The sequence below is a fragment of the Cupressus sempervirens genome, chromosome 3 (genome assembly GCF_028749045.1).
Source record: "Cupressus sempervirens isolate cs-2001-9-10 chromosome 3, ASM2874904v1, whole genome shotgun sequence".
Lineage (NCBI taxonomy): Eukaryota > Viridiplantae > Streptophyta > Pinopsida > Cupressales > Cupressaceae > Cupressus > Cupressus sempervirens.
The window spans coordinates 957,095,417-957,118,344 of NC_143120.1; the positions used below are offsets into that span (position 1 = coordinate 957,095,417).

Genomic DNA, 22,928 nt, shown 5'->3' on the forward strand with positions numbered 1-22,928 from the left:
TGGGGAATATGTGGAATGGCTTCATCTGCTTCAGCTGGTTCGAACCAGTGGTAAGTGGGAGAAGTGAGTGTTACAGTTCAGCACATTAGGAAACAAGCTATTGTATGCCATTCAAGAAAATGCAAGATTTGAACTTTCTTGAGCAACAAACGAGATTTTCATTTGGTTTCTGCCATGTTGTAATACCCATTTTCCCATAACGGCTCATATTGGAAATTGATATTTTTAAAAAAGCTTGTCAATGCCTTCTACCTGACAATTAATTTGTATACGATCATGATTTGTGTAATATTTCGATCCGGACATAACCGGTTTCGCTTTGAGCAATATAAACAGTAACAAAACTTGGCAGATAGTTTCCAGCACAACCGGTAACCCGTAGAGATTCCAATAGAAATTTTATCAACTTATCTCATATACAACATTCAAATTCAGATATAAACAAAAATGGAATTCAATGCTATAATAAGACCAGAAGATATTCCACATGAATATAAGCGTTATTTCACAATAGCATCCAAGATGTCGAATAGATATCCATGAATTACAAACTGATAATACGAAACCAACAACTCTTATAATATCTTCAACAATGTCATGGCCTGTAAGTGCGAATGAAACACCTGAAGCGATGTTCCCCAGACAATGGGTTTGCGTCCACTGTCTACTAGCATGAGGGGCTACGTCTTCCAACTAGCTGAAAGCTGAAGCTTTCTGATGTTGTCACGAGAGAGGAAATCTAAATTGAATAATAGAAATTAAGCATATCAAATGAAAGGGTCTCTTCTCCTTTTATTCTTGCAGTTGTGACTCGTCGACTTCCATTCTGGCTTTTGTCTTATCTTTCCTTGTCGTCATTTGCCCCCTTGGAATATTAATTTGACCTTTAATAAATTAAGTCTTAGCTCTCATAGTCAATTTTTTATATTATAAAGATGTCCCCTTTAATATTTCTGGGGACATTACAAATCTCCCCTCCTTGAGATTGCTTGCCCCAAAGCAATTAGTACTAGGATCACATATGAATTTGCAGTTTACCCTAAAGCCAAAACTGAAAACAAACCCGACCGAACTGTGAAGCAGGGTGCCACTCTGCAAACCACCCGTCAATTGGATCCCTGGATCCTCTATTACTCTATGAAGAAGTATTGCACTTGTAAACTGTACAACTCTAATCATCACCGCATCCAACCTCAAACTGAGAAGAACTACCATAAAATCCTCATTTAACCATAGATACATTCTGCCAACACCTGGATCCCAAATCACACCACGTGTCTGATTAGTCAGAACAACCTGCCATGTACTACTAACATATATAGGAAGACCCTCAACCCAACTGAGAATCTCACTCCAACTGAGATCACTAGCACCATTGTGGTCACATTCCTGTGGGAACTCAACCATTTGCCAACCAACTCCTGGTAACCATACTAACCACAGGGAAGTTCCTCCTGGATCCCACAAACAAATGGTCCATCCACCTTCCCAACTATTGGCAATATCCTGCTTCTCAGTGCCCATAATGGGTGGTGTGTCCAAGTTACTCAATTCCCACAATGCTGCTCCGCTAACTGAATACTCTCTCGCTATATCGCTCACCATATCTCTATCCAAGGCTGATTTGCAAGCAGCATTATGTCCTCCTCTCAAGGCAGCAACCTCTTGGCAGCAACAAGTATCAATTTGAGGCTCCTCGCTATCATTAAACTCGAATAGCGGACTCTCCATTATCCAATCAACATCCATCTCAGAAAGTGAATTACTATGCTTCACCCAATCAACACTATGCATGCTAGAAGTAATAACATCATTGTAGGCTTCAATTTTCTTTTTCATTTGATTTGCATGCAAAGGCAAAACTGCTGCAATGTCATCTTTCCCATGCAAATACTCATCATGTGAAGATTCTAAGTTGCTCTTACTTTGAATAGGACCAACCTCATCAAATTGTTTTTCATGAATAATCTCTAAATCACTAGATAAGCTGTTAGAATAATCCTGACCATTAATCAAAGTGGATTCTTGCTTATGTTTTTCATCATTTTTAGGTTGAACTGTGTATTTCCCAACTCCCTCAATGTTGATTTGCACTTCCTGAGTTGTCCCTTCTTCCTTGTTCTTGTCCAAAATGTGATCAAGAGACCAAACATGCTTACAACTGAAACATAATTGCTCTTTTGCAAGAAGATCTTGACTCAATTCATAATACTTTCTTTTTGTCAGACCATTCTTGTTTTGTAGCTTTGGATGGAAATCCATGTAATCAATGAAGTGTAACTCTTTTTGAATCTTTGAAGGAAGTTTGTTATATTCATTGAACATATCAAGCACCTCTGCTCTTACATCAAGTTGTGAGTCTTGAACTAACTGTTGCTATAGTTTAATAAGATCTTTTCTGATTCCTTGGAAACCACATTCTTTTTGCATAATAACACGTTCTTCCTTTCAAGTAATAATTTTCTGATCAGGCTGGAATGAACTATAGTGGAAATATTGGTATCCATTTGCTTCGATTTCATAAACATTTTGCGATGCCACTTAAAACTAAATTTCCTGTCCGCTTAAAGCTATCTCAGAAGCTGTGTTCCTTCGCTATTATCGGTTCAGTTGTTACACTTGTAACATGAAGAGTCCTTAGACATTTCAATATTGACAAAACTTCAGAGAATGATTTTGAGTCTGATTTAATAACAAGACATCCCAAAATTGGTGATAAATATAGTCTCCAAGAATGAGACGTCAGACCTAAAAATTATTCAGTCAAACATAACACTCTGATTTTTTTTGTGAGTGAATGAATTTTTGCATAAATTCATTCCACCATTTTTTAGTAATCTGTTTTCAAGCATTTGGCAATGGTAACTTTATGACCTTAGAGTTTACTCCTTTTCAATTGTTAATGTTGTCAAGGCTTTCTACCTTCGTCGTGTGCCTAGATGTTGCTGAGACTTCCAAATTGGACACAAACCACGTTCGATCTGGTATTCTGCATGCAAGTTAGCTTGATTTCTATAAATCATTTGAAGTCATTATTTTGTTGTGGATTCCCTTTCTACACATCCGTTGGTTTCATAAAATGAATCTCAAGAATTTAAGTTCATAGCTTTCTTATCTCTTTTCTTTTCAACAACATTGTGTGAGCTGAGGGCACTGGATGTCTCTGGCTGTGATGCCGTATGGGAGCACGTTCAATGGCTGTGTCACCTTCATTACTTTCTCCACTCTCCTCAAATATGTTGGTGGCTACTGGAATAGCGTGGCTGTTGAATGATGGTTCTGATGGCCCTTCTCTCGTGCTTTCCTGTAGACTCTATAACCTATTTTATTTCTGCAGAATGTCACAGCCTGCGATGACTCCTACTGCCACCCTGTTACCACTAACTTCGACCTGGGGTTTTTCTCTTGCACATTCACAGATTGTAAGTTCAGACCCCGATTTCTTTCCTGCTACCCAGCACAAATCACAATAGATAATATTTCATATTCTCACTTCCTCTCCACAGGCTTTATTGCCTCTTTAATTATCTCCTGATATTCCATGGTTCTACAAATCTGTACTCACTCATAGTTTGCACTGGAAAGAGTAATCTACTGACTCAATTCTGCTGCATTCCAGCTATGTTAAACTCCCACATCAAACTGTAGATTCTTAGATGTAACGCTGCATCAGACTACCTGCGGTGTAAATTAAGGCTCGATAGTTTTGAAACAATTAATTCTGCTAATCAAGTGACCCAAAATTTTTGCTTCTACGGTAATGGAAGGGATTCTAAACCAAATATCATAAAACATTGTTGCTACAGTTTTAGAGAATCATGCCTGGAAACACCTTTTCATGCCATCTGGTGAAGAAGTTTGTAATGCCTCACAGATGGTAACAGTTGTAATGCCTCAAAATTTATAAAAAATTGTGACGCCTCCCGTTTCTATGTCTCTATAGGTTTGAATCATGCTTGAGCTGACGTTTTATTCAGTAGTGCCTTGTCCAAAATTATCCAATCGACAATTGGAGGAAATTTTTTTTTCTGCAACTTCCTGCTGATTGGCTTGAACGCACTGTGGTCCCTTGCTGTGGTCACTGGATTCCTGTCTACGTCCAGTTATGATTTCTCTGGCACACACGATGATGTAGATTCCCGTGTCTGCCAGTTTTCTCCATGTTACCCATTCCTTGTCATTATTCTGACATGTCCCTCGAGCTGTCAACATTGGCTCTGTTTGTGTTTTGCCCAAATCAATTCTAGATATTTGCCTGTAATGGTTCCCCTTGCTTGCATAAAATCTTCCCTCAGTAACGACTATACTAGACTTGTTGTCCTTTGCTGGCAGCAATGAATCCTTAGCCGCAAATCTCCCTGGCCACGTGTTGTTGAGTTCTTGCTACCCAATACACTTGCTGGTTGCATCGACTCTCCTCCAATTGCCGAAAACACTATTGTACTGCAGACGAATCATTTTGAGGCCACTTGATGGGTTTTTCTTTTTTGTATGACTTAAGGAACATCTGACTCCTACCCACGACATCTCCGGTTACCTTTGGCATTTCAAGCGGCCATGATAGTACTTGTGGTTACAGACACTTGTCATCTCGAGATGATTTTGAATTCACAAATGACAAAAATGTTTTCTTCCAAATGTCTGAAATTGCTGAACAGGAAGACGTTACTGCTCCACCCTGCTACTCCCTTATCCTCTATTCTCCTGCAACTTATGACTACAGTAGTTAGCTTAAGTCCGCTACATATACTCGGCAACTACAGCCACTTAATCTCCTTAGGCTTTAAGACTTCCATCAATTTTATTCGTAATGTCGATGCACAGGTGCTACTGAAAAGTGATAGTTGCTAAGGCGTTTATTATGTGAGGAATGATGACTGCAGTTCAAAAGAATGCCCAGATTGTTTTAGGGGTCAGGTTCGAAGACTCCAGATATTCCTGCCACCAAAATCTGTGCTTGACCAAATGATGTATCTTTCTGTCGATAGCTTGTAATTCTTTCTTCCATATTCAATAGAGATTACAACAAACTTCTACAACTCTTCGTCGATGCATTGCCACAATTGTGATGGTTGTCAATAGTTAAATCTTTCTAAGATTAATCTTCCGTTTTACAAGTTCGTTTACAGACAAGAGTGGATGCCACTGTAGTATTCTAGGTTTGTTGTTGCGCTTCCCCTCATGAAGATATTGTGCGTAAATCACTATACATTAGCCAGCTCGAGAAACTTGCGAACTCCTCTGCTGCATACTCCTCTTGATGATTTTCTTGCTCAAAAATTCCAAGCTTGTGTCAAAGTGAACTGGCCTTGATGACAATAGAAGCACCGGTTAAACTCCTTTGTCTGCTCGAGACTACACCTTATAAGGAATGTGAATCATTGTGTTGTCCATGCAACCACAATATTTCTTTAGACGACAATCGGCCACTGTTTCTTGCACAAGATTCAAACTAACGCTTCTTCCAAAGGTGATATTAATATTGACTTCAATTGGTGTTGTCTAGTGAATTATATGTTCCTATGTATTTTGGCACTATTGATTCAAACTGTATCCGAATAAACTCTACAGGCTCTTTGGCCAGGTTCAATAAATAGAAGGTTCTCTGAAAGAGCAGACGATCAAAGGAATTAACATGCACTATCTACTATTTCCCTGATTCTTTAAGTTTTCCACCAATTTTGTGTCCATTCCCTCCAATGCATGTTAAGAAAATTCTGTCTTTTTCATCCAATCTTTGATCAAACCACAGCTTTGTAATGAATACCTTACTAAACTAGAAATATTCCAATTTCTTGACCTCACAGGCTGGCAAGATACTATGGCTCTGATACCACTGGAATATTTCGCTCCAGATATTAACCGGTTTCTCTTTGAGCAATATAAACAGTAACAAAACTTGGCAGATAGTTTCCAGCACAACCGGTAACCCGTAGAGATTCCAATAGAAATTTTATCAACTTATCTCATACACAACATTCAAATTCAGATATAAACAAAAATGGAATACAATGCTATAATAAGACTAGAAGATTTTCCACATGAATATAACCGTTATTTCACAATAGCATCCAAGATGTCTAACAGATACCTATGAATTACAAACTGATAATATGAAACTAGCAACTCTTGTAATATCTTCAACAATGTCATGGCCTGTAAGCGCGAATGAAACACCTGAAGTGATGTTCCCCAGACAATGGGTTTGCATCCACTGTCTGCTAGCATGAGGGGCTACGTTCTCCAACTAGCTGAAAGCTGAAGCTTTCTGATGTTCTCACGAGAGAGGAAATCTAAATTGAATAATAGAAATTAAGCATATCAAATGAAAGGGTCTCTTCTCCTTTTATTCTTGTAGTTGTGACTCTTCAACTTCCTTTCTGGCTTTTGTCTTATCTTTCCTTTTCGTCATTTGCCCGCTTGGAATATTAAATTGACCTTTAATAAATTAAGTCTTAGCTCTCATAGTCATTTTTTTATTTTATAAAGATGTCCCCTTTAATATTTCTAATGTCCCCAAAAAGGGACATTACAATTTGATATATTGATTGGTGATATCATTGGTGTCCTCCACAAGTTAATACCAACCCGGTTCAGTTAGATTTTTCAATTGTCTTATAGATCATTCCAAAATTTGTAATACTTCAACTTAAACTAAAATCTACATGATTTAAAATAGAGCAAAACATTTATGATTAACCTCTCACATATCTTGGGTGTACCCATTGCACACTAGGGTGCAATTGCTAGTGTTAAACTTCAAATAATATGCATCTAGACTTTCTAGAGTTCTTCCTTGTAATAATGCTGAATTAAATGAAAGGTGGATGAAGACCCTTTATAAGATGTAATTATTGAGGATGCAAGTAGAATTGAAGAGAAATGGATTGATTTTGTCAACCTTTGTTGTCCTATATTCAACAAACCATGGGATAGGATGGATAGGATTTTTTTGCTTAAAAATACTCTAGTGGATGGCGAACACAAAATGAGAAGGATATACTGGAGTTGAGACAGCTTGCTATCTTCCCACATTCATATGTTGCTAGTTTCTTTATTTTATAGAAGGATTGAATGATCTATAGCTTCATCCACTAGGTCAAGAGAAAAGGCTTACCTCTAGACAAGCAGAGAAACTAATTGTAGTTGATAACGCTTTGCGACTTTAGTATTGATAGACTCCAACTAAATTTTGGAATGTTGATCATGATGATGCTAGATACATTGATGAGGAGAAGGTGCAGCCAGGATTGGTTGGCATTGCTTTCAATGAGTCATAATTTGATATAAAAGTGGCTTAGTATTAGATCCCTTCTTTTGATATTGAAAGGTCATATGGTGTGTAGTTTTGCATTTTGACTTCTTTTATCTTGATATTTGCATCTAGAGAAATCTGCTTATTAGCTCTATTTTGTATTTGTTTATTTTTGTGGTATATGTAGACCAATGAACACACTTTTTGCTATTTTTTTTGATAAATTGTATGAGTCATTGGATTATAAATGTCTAGACCCTACAGTTACACTAATTTTTCAATTTCGATGTCATGTGTAGATAAATTTGTAAATATTTGAAAGGATCTATGTATCAATCTCTGCCATTCTCTACCATCTCCAAAAAATGCTTTCCTTCCCACCATGGACAGCTGTCCTAGAAACACCATCGAACATAGGATATTTTGCATTTGTACTCATTTCTAATTTATTTGCAAATACCCATAGACACATCATTATTGGAACCTTTAAGTAGTGTTACAATACAAGGGGTATAAAACCTTGGGCCAAAAAAAATCTATAATAAACATGCAAAGTCAATGTACACATCCTATAATTAGGTAATTTGATATTGATTCTCTGGTACATTGTTGATATCTTTTGATGCCATCTTTGCAGATGTTTGCATCCATGAAATCTTGGTGTTAGTTTGCAAGACGTGTTGGAAGACCCACCAAATCTACTCCGTGTCTTGTATGTCTACAAACTTATATTGGCCAAGGGCTTAAATTTTATTGTTCTGACATCTTATTCAATGATCTATAAATGACTCAATGGTTCCCAGAAATATGTTTTATCTATCTTCCATACTCACCTTTAACCAATTGAATGTCTGAAGTGTCTGGGTGTGAATATTTCCATTTAGAATAGGTATCTTTGATTTACTGGTCCACAATTCACAGAGCATTTTTTCTTCATGAAGAAGCTGAAGCAAAATGTGGAAGCTGGGAGAAGAAAGAGAGCACCAAAACTATACTAAAGTCCACGACTCCACAGAATAAATAAACACCATTAAATTGCATGGCTGCAGGCCTTCCTAGAAAGATGAAGTTAAAACTACCCAAGTCGAATTTTTATCTTCTATCAATATGTTGGTGGCAACAGTATTTTTATAACCTTAACAGTGGGTTGCATTGCTATTCGCTATAAGAAAAGACTGTGTCAAAGAAGCAGGCTCTGTTGGGTAATTGATTTAGGATATCAAATTATTTTTGTTTCAAAGGCATTGGCATTAAAAAAATTCAGTTATCTCTTAATGCTGCTATTATGTTTTATTTTATATATGTTATTGTAATCTGGCATTTCAATGAAAGTTTCACCTGCTTTAGTTCTTGTGCATCACAGCTCCCGAAAAATTGGTTCCATATGCATTTTCTGCATGCAATTGGTACAGCTCTGTCCATGAGAGGTAGCATTGCTGCAGAAGCAGCTGCAGCATTGTTATTCCGCATCATTTCACAGCCTGGCTTGCTTTTTCCTCCTCCTAGACATGCTCAAGGAGTTGATGTTCAGTGTGACATATATGGTGCATTTGGTCCTTCAAGACTTGGAGAGCAGGTAAGATTGTGCAATATATGTATATTGCTATATTTCTTGCTTCTTGCTCTGTACTTTTCTTGCTATTTAATTTTATCAGTCTTTCACTTGTAAACTCTTGGTAGTTGCTTGTTCTTTTCTTGGATAACAAAGTTCATGGATGTTTATAGGCATGTTTTCTCTAATGTTGTAGAAACATTAGTCAGTGTATTTGACCAGGACACGCATGGTATGTTTGTAGATGGAAGTGTCAGCCCATCAAGCTAATGTAGAAGCTACAGCCCAAGGTGTAGCATCATTGATGTGCATTCATGGGCCTGATGTTGAATGGAGAGTTTGCACTCTTTGGGAAGCTGCCTACGGTCTACTGCCTCTCAGTTCTTCAACTGTTGATTTGCCTGAAATGGTAGTATCAACTCCTTTGCAACCACCGGGTTTATCATGGAATCTGTTCCGTCCACTTCTTCGAGTTCTCGAATATCTACCTCGTGGGAGTCCATCAGAGGTCTCTTTGATGAAGATATTCACTGCTACTGTTGAAGCAATCCTGCAAAGAACTTTTCCTGCAGAAGTGCAGAGGGAACAGACAAGAAAAGTACGAAATTCTCATGCTGGTGTTGGACTTCCTTCCAAGAATCTTGTCGTGGCTGAGCTCCATGCAATGATCCATTCATTATTTACAGAAACTTGTTCTTCATTAGAGCTTGCTTCTCGTTTACTTTTTGTGGTTCTTACTGTTTGCCTTAGACATGATACTGTCCAGCAAGGTAGCAGAAAAACAAAAATAGGGACAGTTTCAAATTGTTCTGTGAATGATCAGCAGGTGATTAATGGAAAGCAACGATATAGTAGGCACAGGACAAAAGAAGAGAGAGGGGCAGTAGCAACCTTTGATTCATATGTTCTTGCAGCTGTTTGTGCTTTGGCATGTGAAGTTCAATTGTTCTCTTTTACGTCATCAATGGTAGCCTGCCCACCACAATCTATTTTACATAAAGTAGATGAACCAAATAGATCTCTTGGACCTGTTGGAATGTTTCCGAATGGGGTTTTCTCTGCAGTAAATCATACAAGAAGGTTGTTAGGTATATTAGAGGCCCTTCTGTCACTAAAGCCATCTCTTGGAGTAAATCCAATGAGCTACAGCTCTAGCGAGATAGCTGCTGCAGCTATGGTAGCTGCTCATTTATCAGACCTCCTTTGCAGGTCAAAGGCTTGCATGCATGCATTATCTGTTGTAATGAGATGCAATTGGGATCCTGATCTGTGTTCCAAAGCTTCATTAGTTCTTGGTCACATTGATGTAAATGGAAAAGCACTTAGTGCTATTGCAGACAAGTCTGAAACAGCTGCAACACATGTTCAATGTGAGGTAAAAGGAAAAGTTAATATAAATAAAGTTGCTTATGCAGAAAATGGTCAGGCACAATCGGCATTTATTCAAAGGGACAAAGTAAAACCCATGTTACCCTTGGAGACTTTCCCTCATGGGCAGTTGAAGATCATTGTAAGAAACGAAGATCAAAGTCTTGAAGATGTAGTGATTGGTTATTGTAAAAACAATAAAGCTAATGTACCCATGGAAGCATCAGATAAAGCTGCTTCTTGTAGTATGGAGAGACATAAAGGGGTGAATGCTGATGTAGGGAACTGTGTTAAAGTAGTGCTTGAAGAGAGAGAAAATCTGTGTGTAGCTACTGTACCATTAGTCTGGCAGAGGCTGATTACAGCTCCTGAGATGAAAACAAGTGCTGAGAGTACATCAGCTAAACAAGGTTGGAGGCAGGTAAGATGCAGTAAATTTCTATTTGTTTGATGGTAGATCAAGTTGACATGGATCTGGATATATCTGCTAGATACTGCCATAAATGCCTAGGCTGAAATACTAAAATTTTTATTTAAAATTTTAGCTGCATCATATCTCTGTTTATTTTGAGCTGCTGCCCTTTGTTGCTAATTTTCTTTATCATGAGCATAATATAATAGCTATCTAGTCTCTAATGTTTGGTAGCTTCAGTTGGATAAATCCATGAGACTAAACTGAATAAATAAATAAATAAATATATATAGATAGATAGATAGATAGATAGTTAAATAATTAATTGTTATATTGAATAAACAATAATAAAGGGACATGTCTCTCCATGTGTTTTCCACAATATAAGACAGAGATCATTGCTCTTGGAAAACATATACCAAAGAGGCAATGTTATTACATTTGCAACAATCCTGATAACTCTACATGGTATCAGGGCCAAACTGCAAGTGTGAGAAAAAGAGTCCTTTATGGAGTATGGAATGATAGATGGATTCAACTTCATTAGAAATTATGAACAATAGAAGAGAATCTTGAGAAACGAAGAATATGAAGATTCATTAGAGATTACATATGACACATACGGGTTGCATAAGGACTTCAAATACACACTGTAGAGAATTTGAGCAATAAGGAATCATTGTCAAAACAAAGCCTTACAATATCTGTAAATATCAACTTTAATCATTTTTGTGATGATTGCAACCCCTTGTTACTCAATGTTACATGCACTTCGAAAGTTGTGGGCAAAATTGAGCGATTGGATAGTGTGATCTCCTCCCGGTCTAATAGACTTATATAATGCAAATCACAGCAACCAGGTCAGACAGACACACAAATTGAAGAAATAGATCAAAGTTACATTTATTACCATTCTAAGTCGCTGCTGCCATACCAATCTCGGCGTGCAAAATTTGACAGAAATGATAGCACCTCTCCCATTAAATCTATTGAAAAATCCTTGCAGAGGCCATGTTGGAAAATTGGGGTCCCACGCTATGAGTATCTTTACTAAATGTGGCATTTTAAAGGTAAGAATGGAGGGCGTGTTCAATGATCCGTGGGCCTGTAGGTCATGCCAAAATGGTTCAAGGTTTTTCTTATAATCTGTAATCAGACTGGAGTGCCGTTTTGGCAAAGAGGAAACCAAATCGCAAACTCAAGTGGAAGTGCCAAAGAGAATAGATGGGGCACAGGCAGAACACAAAAAGTGATGAAGACTTCTTGCAGAGAAATCTTTAAATATGATACAATTTTTTTTTTTCAATGGTGGCATTTGCAGTGTGAAAGGGATGCACTTTTCATCCATGTTGGTGACATTCCTTGTAGCTGAAGATGGTCAAATGGAAGCGTTAAACAAAAAGACAATATAACCACAAATAAACAAGGGAAAGATATTAGATGAAATAAAAAAGGTAACATTGGTGGCCGTTACAATTATGAACCAATCAAATGTCATCTAGTGTATATGCATAATGAAAGTAATAAAAAGGTGGCCTGCCACATGGGATGGAGACCCACTACAATCTAGGTTGTAATGTGAAATGACCAAAGGGCAAACATGTGATAGCAAAGGGCATCAAACAGGTAAAGTATCTACAGTGCCAAGGGTATGAGTAGGTCTCACCAACCAAACAAGTGGTGTTACTTCTTAATACTACAAATTATCTTTTATATTATTGTTATTATTTCTATGGTGAACTAGTATAAATCTAAATACTTCGTTTAATGAATAATTTGATATATGAATCGGCATAATTAATTTATTTGATAAATGGAGTAAATATATATACATATCTTGATTTTCAAAACTACATTATGTAATCCCTAAGATATTGATTGATTTTTGACTATAAGTTTCAGAAAGGTTATGTTTCAGTCAATGTGGGAGTATGAAAGGTATAGTTATATTTTAACTTCTATACATAATATAAAATTAAGTATTATTGAAAATAGTAAATGAAGAGTTTGTTAGAAATAAGAAATACTGAGAGAGAGAGGGGTGGGGGGGGGGGGGGGGTGAATCAGCATTTCACAAAATTTTGCCGAACTATGGATATCTTTAACAATCTTTAAACATGCACATGTAATCAAACTGAAAAGTAAACGTAACAGTGACACAATGCAACTCATAGCACCATTATTTGTTAACTAGGGAGACTTTGACTATGGGACACCGTAGTGGGGATGGTACCCATAAATGATCCACTATCAAAAGTATCTTGTGAAAGATATTAACCGTGTTAGGAGTCTATTATATCCGTATAGTGTCTCTATCCTTGTTAGAGGGCTAGGCCTTGTTAGAAGCCTCAACGCTGTTGGGAGTTGGTATTACAATTACAAACATAGCAAGATGAGCCCACTGCTCAAACATGCATATACAATGATATATTCTGTACACAAAAGGTATAAATACAAAAACCTCTTGACAATGCTGATATCTTCAATATCTGATTTTTCCTTTGTAGCTCTCTGTACAAAACTTCACATATACTATCCTTTCTCTACTCTAACATAAAGTTTGCATCAATATTGATCATACAAAGTGTGCATTTCAACATTATAACATTACATTACAATGCCACACTTTTTACAAACAAAAGGTGTCTTCTTTATACCCAATTGCTTAACCAGTTGACCTTCATTTCCTTCCACGTTTCCCAAAATTTAAAATTGTTTTGCACTTAGTGAGGGTTAACACCTAGGATGTCATCCCTACCTTGTTAAGTCATTGTTTTGGTAAACCAAAACAATCCCTTATCCAAAATGCCTTTACTCTGTCATTTGCTTTATTCTGCTTGTATAACATGTACTTGTAAAACTTCCCATAACTCTGTTTGTACATGGAATATTCTTTAGCGCTCTTAGACAGGTGCTTATGACATCATAACCTTGCTTCCCTCAACTGTGCATAACCTCATTTATTTCTAGTAAACCACACTGAACCAAAATGCATAACTGTTCACTAATTTCCTGAATTATACTTAGACAATTTTCTAAATTCGGTCATCCAAAACTTAAATCTTATATTTTGCCTTCTGCATAACAGATATATGTTGCCATAAATGACAACCCTATATTATTCTTACATATCTTTCTAGCCAAATTGCCAACAGAATTGTGTTATAATCATTTATGTTGTTGTTAGTAATAGGCACGAGTTAAATTACTACTATACAAATTAATGATAACATTCTTATTTGTATTTCTATACGAGCTATTTGCCTTGATCTTTTCCGAGGATGCTCTTGCAGGAAAATGAGGATTGATATCAGATATAGAGGGAGTTTGATGCTCCATCAGAAGCATCATTGGATGAGAAGCTCAGATGATTGATATTTAGAGGGAGTTTGAAAGTCCATGTGTGACTGTATGATTTTAATGGGCCTACCCCTCGAGAGATCTTGCACCATTTTGGGCCTTCTAAAATGCAAGGGTTTTTGTCCTCACAACCTACAAATCTCATTTCTTATGCCAGAGCTCTGAAAATTCCAAACCTCCATAGTAAAAATGCCAAAAGACCCCCAAAATGAAATCCCAAATTTCTTTTTATTCATCCTCAAAAGCTAACACAACTTCTAGGGTTTCTCATGATTTAATAAATTATTATTTAATCCTCTCCAAGGCTGGCATACATCCTCATGGGCCTTTCATATTGGTTTTATTTGTCTTCTGTTTATAAATAACCTTGTCTCTGCTAGGTAGACGTACTCCATGGTGGTCCCCTTTATTTCCCTGAGTTACTTTATTAAAATATTACAAAGTGACTATATAATAAAGTGCTTTATTTTTTAAATTAAAATATAAACTTCATATTTTAATTTCATTTTTTGTTCTGAAACTATCCACCTAACCTCCTCAACTAAAAATTGATAATGCACTTGGTTTGTGGGTTGTAAGACCAAAACATACTGAAAGCGGGAGGGGTGAATCAGTATTTTAAAACTCCAAACCAACAGTAACTCAAGTAATAACAGAGATCACACTAAAAGACAGGGACACCAAAGTTGTCTCATGGAAAACCCAACAGGGTAAAAAACCATGGTATCACTAATGTGCAAAAATGGGCTGCGGCCCAGTAAAAAGAAGAGGTGCAATTCTTTTACACACCCAATTACAACACAGGCTCCAACCTGGACAAACAGAGGCTACAACCTAAAGAGGGCTCCTACCCAACATGTCTGATATAAGAACAATGAACTATACCCAGCTTAAGCTCTCATTTTACCAAGAGATGGTAAAACTCATAGGATGAATACAGGAATCCAGACCTTCAACACCAATAAACCCAGCTTCAATCACACTGCTACCACTCACTTAGTATTGCAAACACAACTTAAACTCTAACCACGCTGCCCTGTTCTTAAGAACACGAGAACTGTGTATTCGAAGAAAACGAATTTTACTCTTGGTTAAACATTAAAACCAGTAGCAAAAAAAATATTTTTGCTTCACGTCTTAGCTACTGTTTCATTTGTCCCACCGAGTCCTCTTAATGCTGCTTTTATTTCCAAGAGCATGAATATTCTCAGTAAAAACAATTTGGACTACTTCAGACCATCATTAGGAACTAGTGCCAAAAACTTTTTCAACCTCCTTGTTGCCTGCGTTACACGACTACAGGTATCTGCTGTTACACTTAGAGAAAATGAGATCCCATCATCATTTTCAGGAAAACGCTTGTATTGTGGAATACAGACTAGCCACGACACCTTTACTAAATCTGCTTTTTGAATCTATGCACCCCTTCCTGTTATTTGCATACACTATTTTCAGTTTGTATATCTACCCACTGTCCTCTCTGAAGCACGACCTGCAAACATATTTTGTGTGCATTTTTTTATTAGTCTGCAACCCACTCTTTGTTGCTTCCACCACACACGCCCAACTTATTCGTGCCACCTATTATTCTTTAAAAGGAATACACATTTTTTATTTAGAATCTGTTACTTTGCCCTATCATCATCTGAGTTGTTGGTCCGAGTCATGTAAAGAAAAAACATCTGAAGGAGCATAATGTAATGCTTATGACTGTCACTTGGCAACTAAGTGCGTCCAGCTTCAAAGAGTTTCAGATTGTGACAGAAAACTCCCATTGTTCAGTAGAGCAGCCACAAGATAAGAGTATTTACTCACGAGAGACAAAATAAGACACATGCCATCTACACCAGACTGTGAGAAAAGACAATAGACACATAACCGTTGCCACCCAGATGATAGCAAACTTTTCTACTAATGACATGCAAATGCACATACAAGCCAACAAGGTCAAGATCCAGCTCACACAATCCAACTTCAGCATACCTTACAACAATACATCCTCAACACTTGAACTGTATGCTTGCTTATGTATATGGATATATTAATCACACTGTTCATCTGTCTCATACTTCAGTAAACTTATGTGTGCACATGCAGACATAGAATGGCCATTCCATAAGAACATAGACAAAAGTTACAATATATGAAAATAAGGTCAAATTATTTGCACATCAATGCAAAATACCACAAATTTCCTCCTATTTTCATTGATGACAACCACAACTGAATTAAATGTGAAACAAAACTGAAAGATATTGCAGTGAAGCTCATCATCTAAACATATTTCAGTAAGATAAAATAATACTGAGCTTTCTCCTGAAATATTCAAAGCGTTCCCAGGTAAGTGGTAATGTAAAGAGGTCAGCCACCCATTCTTTGGAGAAAACATATTCCAATTTGACAACAGGATTAACAGCTTGTTCTTTCAAGTAATGGTATTTAATTGGAATATGTTTAGTGTGAGAATGCATAACAAGATTTTTAGAAATATCAATTGCACTAGTGTTATCACAATATATTGATATAGGATCAGCAAACTGAAGCTTGTAATCTAGCAGGGTATTCTTCATCCAAACTACCTGCATACATCACGACACTGCTGCAATATACTCTGCTTAAGCTGTCGATAGAGAAGTACAAGTCTGTTTCTTGTTGAGCCAAGAAACAAGGCAGCCACCAAGGAAAAATGCACAACCACTAGTTCTCTTTTTGTCATCCACTGAACCTCCCCAATCTGCATCTTATAGGCTGTAAGAGAAAAATCAGAACATATAGGAAAAACCATAAGCCAAAGTCAACAATCCCTTTTAGGTAATTAAAGACCCTCTTAACAACTTTCACATGAATTTTGCTTCGGTGTGGTTTGGAAACATGCCACATAACCAACAACTTGCATTATATCAGGTCTAGTAGCTGTAGCAAATAGCAAACTTCCTACCATAGACTTGTAGTAAGTTTGATCAACACTAGGAGACTCATCCCCTTTGCTTAACTTACATCCAGTTTCCATGGGAGTGCTAACCGGGTTACAATCTTCCATTTTAAACCTTTAAAGCGGCCCTTTTACATATTTACATTGTGAAATAAAAACACCATCAGCTGATTGATGAATTTGCAGCCCAAGAAAATAAGTAAACTCACCCATTATTGACATTTCAAATTCATTTGCCATACAACTAGAAAATTCCTTAGTCATTTTTGAGTTGTCACTTCCAAAAATCAAGTCGTCCACATATACAACAACAATAAGAATGTCATTACCTTCCTCTTTTACATACAAATTGCTGTCCATCTAACCCTTTTTGAATCCTTGCTATTGTAGATATTTGTACAACCTGTCATACCAAGCTCTTGGAGCTTGTTTAAGTCCATACAATGCCCTTTTTCGCTTGCACATGTCATCCAAATCGCTAGATAAAATAAACCTTTCAGGTTGTTCGACATGCACTTCTTCATTCAATTCCCATTTAAAATTGCAAATTTAACATCCATTTGATGAATTTTGGAACCCTTGGAAGTTGCAAAAGCAAGAAACATTCTAATGGCTTCTAAGCTTGCTACAGGTGCAAAAGTTTTATCAAAGTCTACTCCTTCAACTTGATAGTACCTTTTGCATACTAAATGTGCTTTACTTTTAACTATCTTCCCTTCATTTACCTTGTTGTGAAACACCCATTTTGTACGGATCACGTTTTGTCTTTGGGTCTAGGCACAAGCTCCCATGTATTACTCTTTTGGATCTTCTCTAATTCCTTTTTTATAGCAGCAAACCAATGCTTATCGTTGGCTGCCTCTTCAAAACACTTGGGCTTAAACATGGAGATTAGTGAAACACCATTATCTTCAAAGTAATTGACATTCTTCCTAGCAACCGTGGTTCTTCTTTCAGCTATTACTTGATCTATAGGATGATTCTTTTGTTCAAACTTGGAGTTTTGGAAGATGTACCAATTTCAGCATGTATGTCAAAACTAGAAGGCAAATGTGTAGTTTAAGCTTCATCAAAAGAAGAGACTCCATGAAACTATTTGATGTTGACTTCTCTTTTGCATTTTCTTCATCTTTGCTTGCTGCTCCAGCATGAGGAGTTGGAGGAGAAGGTGCAACACTACTGGTTTCAATTTTTTGCTCATTATTGCTGCTGTTCACATTCTCACAAGTTTCATTAGTAATTTCATGAACATTAACATTTGCACTTTCAATAATTTTACGCATCCTTTTGTTGTAACATTTAAAATCCTTACTTTTGAAAGAGTAACCAAGAAACATACCTTCTTCTGCTCTTGAGTCAAACTTGCCTAAGTTATCTTCATCCCTCCTAATATAACACGGGCTACCAAAAATTTCAAAATATTTGACAGTAGCTGGTTTACCTTTCCAAAGCTCATAAGTTGTCTTATTGTACGTGACTCTCAACAAAGTTCTGTTTTGAATGTAGAGAACTGTATAGACAACTTCTCTCCAAAAGGTATCACTTATTTTTTTTTCATTCATGAGGCAGCGAGCCATTTCTTGAACTGTTTTATTTTTGCTCTCCACAACACCATTTTGTTGTGGTGTTGTAAGAGCTGAAACTTGTCTCTTAATCCCATGTTCACAAAAACTCACAAACTCATTAGAGGTAAATTTACCGCCATTTTTTGAACGTAAACATTTAACTTTTAAATCCAAATCATCTTCAACCAAAGCCATAAATGCTTTAAACTTATCTAGAGCTTTTGATTTTTCTTTGAAAAAAGCTACTGAAGTCATGTGTTAATAATCATCTATTAACAACCGAAATTATGTCTCACCTTGTAGATTTGATGTCCTAGTTGGCTCACAAAGATCCGTGTGGATAAGCTCAAGTGACTTACAGTCGGAAAGTTATTTTGTTTTGAAGGAAGCTCTTTCTTGCTTCCCTTCTTGACAATTCTCATAGATGATGCTTGATGTTTCTTCTAGCATAGGCATGTCTCTAACCACTTCCTTTTTGCTGATCTTAATCAGATTATCAATTTCTTTATGCCCAAGTTTTTTTTATGCCAAAACTATGCATCTTCTACTTTACTTAAAGAACAGGTTTCATCATTAGTATCATCAAGAATTTAAAGATTATTAGCTACTCTAGTAGCATTTGCAATAAGATCTTCACCCTTTTTAATCAGGCAAGCATTTAAAGAAAAAACAAGATCATAACTTTGGTCACAAAGATGACTTAAACTCAACAAATTATGTTTCAAACCTTTGACATAAAGCACATTCTCTATTTTAGTTCCAACATTATGTAATATTAAGGTTCCAGTACCAACAACTCCATTAGATGAACTACCTCCAAATCTGACCTTTCCTCCTTTCATGTTTTTAATAATATGAAACTTATTCAAGTCGCTAGTCATATGTCTAGAACAACCACTATCTACATACCATGTATCCTTTTCATTTCTAGCAAGAAGAGAGGTTTGAACAACCAAAGCCTTAAGAGATACCTCCTAATTCTTTTTCCTCCAAACTTTAGTAATCTTTGTGAAATGTCCCCATTTTTAGCAGGTTTTTGCAATTGGCCAGGTTAGTTCACCATCGCGACCCTCGTGAGCTGACAGTGAGAGTTGAGGGTCTCAGTTGTGTGGTTATAGGCTTTCCAACAACCTATGGTGTGTTTTGGCTTTGTTTGAAGGACTTACTATTTATAGTAAGTCAATCTGTTGGTTCCGATGAGCTCAGTTGAGTTAGAGGAGTTGGAGGATGCTCTTCGTTTTTATTTAGGGCTTCCAATTTGAGCTCCAAGAATCTTCGAGGGAGCGTCTATTTATGGGAAGTTACCCCGTCAGGTTCATTTATCATCTTTCATCATTAGGATCACTTTGGTGTTGTCAAGTTTTGATTTTGATGCATCTTTAGTTGTTTTCGCAAGATGGGTGAATTATTATAATTCATATAAATACGTTGAGGTTGCTATTTTTGATAGTGTTGTTGGTTGGTCACCTCAGTATCATAGCTCATTGGAGTTGGGACAAAAAGTTTTAAATCATGGGAACGAGAAATAATGGCCTTATGTGTCAGAATTTTAAGTTATGACGGAAAAGGTCATTTTTGGAGCCAAAAGCAATTAATAAATTAGATTATAATGACACTTCATTATATTTTAATGTTGTGTGTGGGAAGCTTAAGTGAAGTTCATTTGGGAAACTTTGTGCCATTTGGAGATTATAAATATGAGCCCATTTGATGTGTAAAACATCGAATTATTTGGTTATTTTATTTTGCTCTTGTTGTCTTTGTGACATTTCTGAGTTTGAAGTTTGTACCCTTGTTGAAGTATAAGGGTTTGGGATCTACAGCTGAAGTATTGTAGATTTAATTCTGAGAATCCACAGCTGAGGTATTGAGGACTTTTGAGTTTTATTATCGTCTCTTCTTTCTTTATGAACTGTGGCTGAGGAGCATTTATACAATTGAATATTATAATTTCTCTATTGCTGGATGAGGGTTTAGTCTACAGATTAGAGTTTGGTAATTCTAGATATTCGAGTTTGTTTGTTTTGCATTAGAATTAGTGTGTTGGATTTACAGCTTGAATGCCAAGGGTTCTTATATTTGGCGTGATTTCAATATCAGTTTTGGGCAGCATTTGTAAGGGTAGACTGTGAACGCCAAATTGAAATTGGACCATGTGGCTTTTGGTTTGACTTTGCAATTACATTCTATTGCAAAGGCCAGGTTCTTAATTTGTAAAATTTAGTGTATATTACATAGTTTGAAAGTAAACAGGCTAGCTTCAAATTATGATTTATAATCAACCAACAATTAAATTCCCTTTTCATTATATTGCTGTATGGTTTGTTGATGAATGAATTTAGAGGCTGGTGAATTGTTTATTGGCGTTTGGTATTTATTAATGCAAAAGTTATAAGGCCAAAATTAGGTAAATTTGTGATTAGTTTGTTGTACATTTTGATATTGTGTTTGAAAATTTAAGACATCATAAATTCAGTGGTAATTGGGCTATTTGCCAAGTGTTTGACAAAATGTCAAACCATCAAAATGTGAAAGAAATTGATGCTTGATTTAGCTATAACCGGACAGGGTTATTACAGTGGTATCAGAGTAGTTTCTTGCTAGCTTGCAAGAATTGGGGTCAGTTTTAACTTTTTATTTTGTTTAGTGCTGACTTTGAAGTTTTTCAAATCTAATTTCTAGGGTGACCAACACTTTATTTTCTCGAGCTATGGACAGAAATAGGATTGGCAGTTCTAGAAGTTAGTGCAGTAATGAGGAAGTTAGCATAAAACTGAATGCCTTGCAGGAGAGTTGGGAGAAATTGAAGCTTCATCAACAGAGGTTGGCGGAGAGCTTGTTGTATCCCGTGATAGTTGAGAGGGCAGCAAGGTATATGGTTTCCGCCTTTAGAAGGCCGACATCGAGGTTGCAGGGAAGGAAGCTTGAGTTTTTCCCGACAGGTGTCCATGATGCTGATGTAGCTATATTTAGTAGGACACCTGCTAGTCCCATTTGCAACGTTGATGATGGACTCATTTCACAAAGATCAGTAGATGTGTCAGTACCCTTGGTCGATAGCGGCATTGAGCTTCAGCAGGTTGAGGCTCCCAGAGTTGTTGCAGCTAATGCAGAGACAATTGATGTAGTTGTTACTACTGACACTTCTGGCTTCCTCGAGGAGAGGATTCTTATTGGAGATTTGTATGTGAGTTATCATAGTGCTACTCCAATACAAGAGGCAGTTGCTTCCTCAGGTGGGACCAATGCATGTATGGAGTCACCCAGCTATGATGTTGGTGATTTGTATGTTCCAGTGGGGTCAGTAGATGTGGGTTCATGCTCTAGTGTTATTGATTCACAATTTTATGTTGAGTCATTTGTGTAGTTTTAAGGGTCAGCAGTCGAGGCTTTATTAGGAGATGTGGATGTAGATACTATGGATACATCTAATGATACATTTGATGATGCTATGAGTTGCATTGGGTACAATATCCCTTGCCAGGTATCAACTGATGACTCCAAGGAGGTTTTGGATGGGTTCCATGATCAGTGTTTACATGATCTATCCTTTAAGGTGGAAGCTGAGACATGTGGGGATATTGATATTGTGAGGGCTTTCATTTCTTCAGATGAGGAGTTGATTGAGGTACATAGTAGTTGTATCTCCGGTGCAAGGTCAATAGCACACTTGCAATGAGTGATCTTGTGGTGGGTTGTTCTGATTCGGTTTCCTATCACAGTGCAGTTAGTGAGACAGAGAGCTTGCATAGGAGGTAGGGGTTGCAGAGGCATCATGTGACTTGTCAGATGAAGGTGAGTGATAATGACATTTCTTTAGCTTTTGAGCATTATGATGCTATTCGTCAGATGCTAGCTACATCTGGTTGGGGTGCTCCTGTGTTAGATGAGCACGGTGATGGTAGTTTTTCCCTAGTAGAGGTTCATATGCTTTGAGAGGCTGTCGGGATCATGAAGCATAGTTACTCTCAGTTGTTGACAGGGATTACCTTTTGAAGTGGGGTAGCACCTGTTATGAGACGTTGTTAGGGAAAGAGGAGGTAGTTGAGCTTACCCAAGGGCTTGAGGTGGCTGTGGACTCTCTTCAGTATATTCAGTTGGCTCTTCAAGAGTCACAATCACAGTTGGATGAATTACCATGGAGTTAGAGCAGGTGTAGTCAACATCAGCCTCAGACCCTGTTCAGTTACATATTGTGGTTGGTGGTGAGTTTGCTTCCACGGTTGGGAGTGAGGGACGTGATGATGTGGCCGACACATGCGTTTAACATATGGGTGTAGTAGGTACTGAGGAGGTGAGAGCATCAGGGGAGACGAACTCTCATGGAAGTAGATCTATTTCTTCATTTCATACAGCTAGTACCATTGGATAAATGGTAGTGCCACATTTTCAAAGGGATCAATTGTGGGTCGTAGGGGAGCAGGTTGATGCTTCCACGTATAATTTCTACTGCATAGAGTCCTTCATGGAGTATCTATTGGAGA

The 22,928-nt window shown here is 37.2% G+C and overlaps 1 protein-coding gene across 4 annotated transcripts in view; it reads left to right on the top strand.

Moving 5' to 3' along the window:
* The window catches only part of GI (gigantea protein (GI)), a 136,605-nt gene that overhangs the window by 89,787 nt on the left and 23,890 nt on the right, over positions 1 to 22,928 (top strand). For all 4 annotated transcript variants that reach the window (XM_089822602.1, XM_089822604.1, XM_089822605.1 and 1 more), the window contains 2 exons: positions 8,619 to 8,831; positions 9,052 to 10,596. In XM_089822602.1, the coding sequence (XP_089678728.1) occupies positions 8,619 to 8,831; positions 9,052 to 10,596 (1,758 nt within the window). The remainder of the gene's footprint in view (positions 1 to 8,618; positions 8,832 to 9,051; positions 10,597 to 22,928) is intronic.